This window comes from Amyelois transitella, chromosome 26, assembly GCF_032362555.1.
Source record: "Amyelois transitella isolate CPQ chromosome 26, ilAmyTran1.1, whole genome shotgun sequence".
Classification (NCBI taxonomy): domain Eukaryota; kingdom Metazoa; phylum Arthropoda; class Insecta; order Lepidoptera; family Pyralidae; genus Amyelois; species Amyelois transitella.
In genome coordinates this window covers 2,322,136-2,328,522 of record NC_083529.1, presented here as the reverse complement: position 1 = coordinate 2,328,522, position 6,387 = coordinate 2,322,136, and the positions used below count along the sequence as shown (strand labels likewise).

The 6,387-nt window shown below is 35.2% G+C and overlaps 1 protein-coding gene across 1 annotated transcript; it reads right to left on the bottom strand.

Annotated features, from left to right (window-relative positions):
* Nucleotides 1–360: 360 nt before the first annotated feature.
* LOC106138458 (putative odorant receptor 92a) lies at nt 361–5,711 on the bottom strand. The gene is made up of 7 exons (XM_060951722.1): nt 5,111–5,711; nt 4,399–4,603; nt 3,454–3,550; nt 2,562–2,666; nt 1,747–1,835; nt 1,076–1,142; nt 361–426 (listed from the first exon to the last, which is right to left on the bottom strand). The coding sequence occupies exons 1-7, from the start codon at nt 5,709–5,711 to the stop codon at nt 361–363; spliced, it is 1,230 nt and encodes a 409-aa protein (XP_060807705.1).
* Between the last annotated feature and the right edge of the window lie 676 nt (nt 5,712–6,387).

Genomic DNA, 6,387 nt, shown 5'->3' with positions numbered 1-6,387 from the left:
GCGAATAGTTGTTTGACAGCGTGTAGAAAAAAGGTCCTTTATTTAAGGTTCGTAGCGGAATTCTTAGAAAACCAACCTTCTTTTTTGTGTAAGCAAGTCTATGTGAGTTTCGCTTCTACCTGTGTTTCCAAACGCAATTTGGTTTAATATTATGTTCGGAAACTAAAATTACACCCCGAAGGGATATGTTCAGCACGTTTAATAAATAATGACATGTTTGTGGGTGGGTATACCTTTTCCTTTCTAGCCCTTTTTTAAGACTAAGTACTTTGTTGGAACTAGAATAGGAATTACACATGAGCGAATAGGTTTTGCATTTATTTTTTTTATTTAGAATTCTATGAGTATATCTAAACAAGCCTAACTTCGCTGCGCGCTGTAGACGGTCTTCAGAAGGGCAAAGTAAGACCAGGAGCTGCTTAGTACCTGAAATAGAACAAAATTTAGCAAGTTTCAGACTTCGGCTAAAAATGGGGTGTAATTAGATAGATAAAAGCTTTATTCACTATCACAATACATTTGTTTGACACAAACATCATTAACAGAAATAAACAATGTAAATGTGCAATGTGCATGTATGTACTACGCACAATGATGATGATTAGTAACTCCTAGATGAATTATGATGACGTATGGCGAGTCAATATTTGCTTTTTTTTAATAAGATAAACATCCAATACCCAGACTAATCAGAAAGAGTTCGTTTCACTGCGTGCCCTGGCCGGGATTCGAGCTGACCTGCTATGTCACAGACAATTGCACTATCGCTGCGCCACAGAGGCCGTTAAAACTTACATATGGTCACGTTTATATCCCATGCGGGGTAGACAGAGCCAACAGTCTTGAAAACTAAATGGCCACGTTCAGCTATTTGGCTTAATGATAGAATTGAGGTTCAAATAGTGACAGGTTGCTAGCCCATCGCCTAAAAGAAGAATCCCACGTTTATAAGTCTATCCCTTAGTCGCCTTTTACGACATCTATGGGAAAGAGATGGAGTGGTCCTATTCTTTTTTGTATTGGTGCCGGGAACCACACGGCAAAGCCGTTAAAACTTAAGTACCTACATACTTACCCTCATGAATGCTCTTAGATTGACGTCCGCGAATCCCCAAGCGGTCAGTTTGCATGGCTTTTGTGACCTGCGAAAGATAACATACATACATAAACATACAATCACGAATTTATTAATAACGGGGCAGACAGTTCAAGTCCTGAAATTACTAAAAAGCTACGTTATACTGTTTGGCTTAATGATATAATTAAGATTCAAATAGTGACAAGTTGTTATTCGCCATCGCCTTAAAAAGAATCCCAAGTTTATTAGCCTTCCTTTGGTGGACTTTTACAATCTGTACGAAAATAGAAACAGCTGACACACGCTATGTTTTCTTCCTGATACAAGTCCAGCTTCGAATTAAGCTATCACTAGACGAATTCCCTTAGTCGCCTTTTAACGATCTCCATATGATAGATATGGTATCATCAGTCAAATCATCCATCTGACGGTAGGAACCTCATTTTTTAAACAGGAGCCCGGGGTTCGCCTTTTTCCGCGGCCCTGGATTGGGTTAGTCAGATTTTTACAGATGATGATGCCTCAGATCTCTTCAACCTTGCAATGAATCTAATCCAGTTTAAACTAAGATTTAGGTGCTTCCTATCGTGACTTCCTCACAAGAAAATCGTAATCACAAATTGAATTATACAAAAAAGACAGATAGATACTACTGAATAATATTATACCTCTTCTGCATAAACTGTAGATCTTTCCCAAAAGAGGAATCCATTAAATACCATCGACAATTGTAAATGGAGTCATTGAGTTCCATACTCTGTAATTTAAAAGAAAAAAAAATATAAGTATCTATATAGAAATATTTCTAGCAACCAGTCACTACCTGAATTTAAAATTCCACCATTAAGCCATACAGCTGAACGTGGCCTTTCAATCTCTTCGAGAATGTTATCCCATAGTCCCATATCTACCCCGTTAATGAAACCTGATTTCAGGATCATCGCCTCGATCGTTTGTCTAAACCAAACTAGTTGTTCCTCCATGTTTTGGGATACAACGGTATAGCCTAGGTCTAGCCCTAACTGGTTTGATCTAAGTTGTAGTAGTAGATATGATAAAACAGTTTAATCTAGGCCAAACTAGGTTCTTTCTCCTGGCTTTAGTCCAGGTTGCATCCTCACCACTCTGAAGAGCAGCCCGGTATACACCGGGCATACGCCTTTGATCATGGGTCCTGGATTGGTTGTTGTTCTGGTTTTTACATGAAGCGACTTCCATCTGACCTCCACAACCTTTGCAGGTAAACCAAACCCGTATTGGATCTATGGTTACACATCCAGTTGCCTGAATGTGAAGGTTTCCTCGCGATGTTTTCCCTCACCGTAAGCCTCTCTCGACCAAACTAGATATCCTATATTATCCTGATAGAAAAACACATAGTCAAACAATCATAGAATACCTAGAAAGTCGAAATAAATAGTTTAATCGCCAGGAGGAAGATAAAGAAATAAAAAAATATTTGTTTTTTACTGGATAGACTTACTGATCTCATCAACAGGTCGCCAAAATAGCAGAAGAAGAATACTTGCAGAAGGCCCATGAAGAGAAAAGTCATGAATATGACAATGAACGCTATGTCCGTAATAGTCTGTGAATTGAAGACAAAGTTATTAATTCCAATATTAACTTGTTTATTTCATATGACAATATAAAACAGTAACAAACTAATTGGCTGTATTAGAATTGTCACTGGCGTAACAATGGATAGAACGAGAATCCTAGGGCATGAGTATAGTAATGCTAACTATTCTAGTGCAGTGTAAAATCGTCCTTCTTGTGTGAACTTCTTCTTTGGTGAACTTCAAAATTTGTTTTTCTAATAGTCATGAATTCACAAACAAACATCTGAACGTGGCCTTTCAGTCTTTTAATGACTGTTGACTCTGTCAATCCCGCCAGGGGTAGATACGTGATTATATGTTGTTTTATGTTATGTTATGAATTCAGAGAATTTGGAGAAATTTCAAGTTATGGTTGGTACTAAACCATAATCATTATCTGCGTTTGTCCCATTTGTGTCCCATCTCTGTAGATAGCACAGAGTACCCAGGGGATAATCTGTGGTGGAGAGGAATCCTAGGCGCTTAATACCAACCACTTTCAAATTAAATTTTAATGTGCAAACAAACATAACCCAGGTAATCATAATAGAATAGAATGATGAAAATTGGATACAAGGTATCACTTATTGACATTGCAGCATTTCCACTGAACGTCAATTTACAAATATAGATCTCTTAAATCTAAAACGTGAATGAATGCACATTGTCTACATTAAAAAAAGAAATTAACTAATATAAAACTACTTATTTCAATACGAATATTAAGTCTTGGTATTATGTCCATTCTTTTATTTAGGTAATGAGATGACATACCGTAACGTTGAATCCTGTAAGGCAGATGATAATCGAGCTGATGAGGAAGTTCATCAGGGTGGACTTAGCGTAAATGACCTCCAGCATTTCTGCTGAGCTGAAGAAAATTTTTAAATTGTGTGCTTATAAACTAAAGTGTAGATGAACATGACCAAAAGCATTTTACACCCTAAGTAGTACGTTGAATATCCTTCACTCTTTCTTTATCTTATCTCAGGGATAAAAAGATAAGACGTATGCCTTGTCAAAATATACCAACAAGACCACACCATTCTTTCTCATAGAAGCAAGTGCCCCTGCAAAGAATGCCCTGCGGACATAAAATAGGAGTTCTTTCGTGTAAAAACTTGACTTACTGAATCGAATATCTTGGTCAAGGGCCTAGGCGTACTCCAAAAAACAACGACGCATCTGGGACGAAAACGAGGGGGATGACGATAACTGTACCTTTGTAGCACCGAGCCATGGGTAAGTAGAATACTTAAATAAAGCGACATATTTTTGCGAAGAAAAATAAAAGCAAAATATTGTTATAAATCTATTTTAAAAATATGATACCCCAGCTTTGGCGCGGGACTTCGCTCCCGGGGGAAATTACAGAAAAAAAGTAGCCTATGTCACTCCCGAAGGTCTAAGTATTTTATTAACTGTGCAAAAATTTTATGAAAATCAAGTCCAGTAGTTTTTGAATTTAGTCTTTACAAATATACAAAAACACAAATTCTTTCTCTTTATAATTAGTGTGGATTGAATTTCATAAAAAAAAAATACCTTATTTTTAAGGGATAGGCTTACAATCTTGGGATTCTTTTTTAGGCGATGGGCTAGAAACCTGTCACTATTTGAATATCAATGCTATCATTAAGCCAAATAGCTGAACGTGGTCATTCAGTCTACCCCGCAAGGGATATAAACGTGACCATATGTATGAATGTATGTAGTTACCTTATTAGTTGTTGGTGCCATATTACAAGATCTAAGAACTTGCGTCTAACATCTTCATCATACTTTATCACGCCAACAGAAATTCTTTTACAAGGGATCAATTCTTCGATGTCTTGTTGTAATAGAAGAAATTGTACACGGATGTATGTACAGCAAGTGTAGAAGAAATAATCCGTCGCGCAGATTTCTAGAAGGACCACACATTCTGAAAGAGGTACCTATTAGAGTTAAAATCCTGAACATTTCACAAATTATGTTTTCAGGCCTGATATTGGATATTGTAAACATAATCTGGTGTGCACTAAGGATTTTCTGAAATTCCCACAGGAAAGGGTATTAACGGGAGTTTACTATTCATGTGGATGGAGACTCGAGTATACTCTATGAACATAAATATCCGTCCCATTAAGAGGCAACAAATTATTTCTACTGTTTTCTGAAAAATCTTATCGCTAATAATCGTGGAATGAGGAACTGAATGGCAGAAGAACCTAATAATGGAAGAAAAAGCATGTAAAGGATAGTAAAAGGGAATGTTCATCGCCCAAAGATTTATTTTTTAATAATGATTGTGTTGTCTAGGATGAGATGATAAGATAATAAATCAATGACATTAACGGGGCTACAAAATAAAAAGGTTGGTTTAAAATTATTTTCAAAATGTGACTTATAAGATAATCTTTAGAACACCAAAAAAAAAAAAATTACTGACCTGACCATATCTGCTTTATGTACAAAAACGGATATAATCTCATATCATATGGGTCAAATGGGTATACATCCAGAAATGGCAGCATTAACTCCAACGTGCCAGTCTTCACATATTTTATTGTAATCAATATCAAGGGGCTTGATGTAAACACTGCTACCATCATAACATTCAAAGTATTTAATAGTGTTGTTACAAATTTCAGAAACTTTACTTCTTTATTTATAATTACTTCTATTTTGTCATTTATTTTATCCCTTCCTTTTTCTTCTAGTGTTCTCATGTCTTCAACTATCTGATTGACTAAATCTTCTTTCTTAATATGATAAACAGACTTCATGCTGGCAAGAAAACTTAAAGTTGTGCATGGAAACAAATAGGTTAGTTCAGTTATAGTCTTCCCATTTTCAATGCCTTCAATGAACCAACTAACAGCGCCTACAATATCGCTATTGAGCCAAATGAAATTGAAAATAAAAACGAATCTACATCTTATAGTGTCTATGGAACTACGTTTTCTACTTTCAAGTGATAATCCAGTCCAAGTGAAAGCAAATTCGATATTTTTCAACAATCCGTCAAATAAGGACTTTGTTTCAGCCATTCTTAAATTTATTGTTTGTCTTATTCGTTTTAATTCTCAAGTAAAAGTGACTACAGAAAAATTTCAAGTAATTATAATTACGTTAGCAAATCATTAATTAAAAATGTATTGTCAAATGAAGGGTTGTCTTTAGGAGCAATACAGTTAAACATATATAAATCTATATAAAAAGTACTGTTTAAGGTCCGAATGTTTGTGTGAGGGTTGTTTGTAATATAAGTTTTTATTGTACAGAAATTTTCATAGTTATAAGAAATAGTACCTACGTACTTACTTAAAAATAAATAAATCACTTGCAATGGCGGACTTGTTCTATGAAGAGATCATAGTATTTAATAAGTAGTTACAAATTTCAGAAACTTAGCAAAGGTTTTTAACTAAAATCACAGAATGGACAAACAAACTTGGCAAAAGCTTATAAGTAAGAATAAGAAATAATTTGAATAGGTTCTAATCTGTTTCCACTAAAGACTAGTTGTAGTTCCTATTAAAGTAATTGACTAAGACTAAGGTACACCTATAACTATGACTCAGAAAAAAAAATCTATGACAAAAATTTCCTTAAGCTAAGCTAAGTGGTCGCTAAAACTCCACTTGAGATGGTAAAAAGTAATTATTTTCGCATAAGAAGTCTTTAACATACGTATAATGAGAAATTCATTGATAAATTGAATAC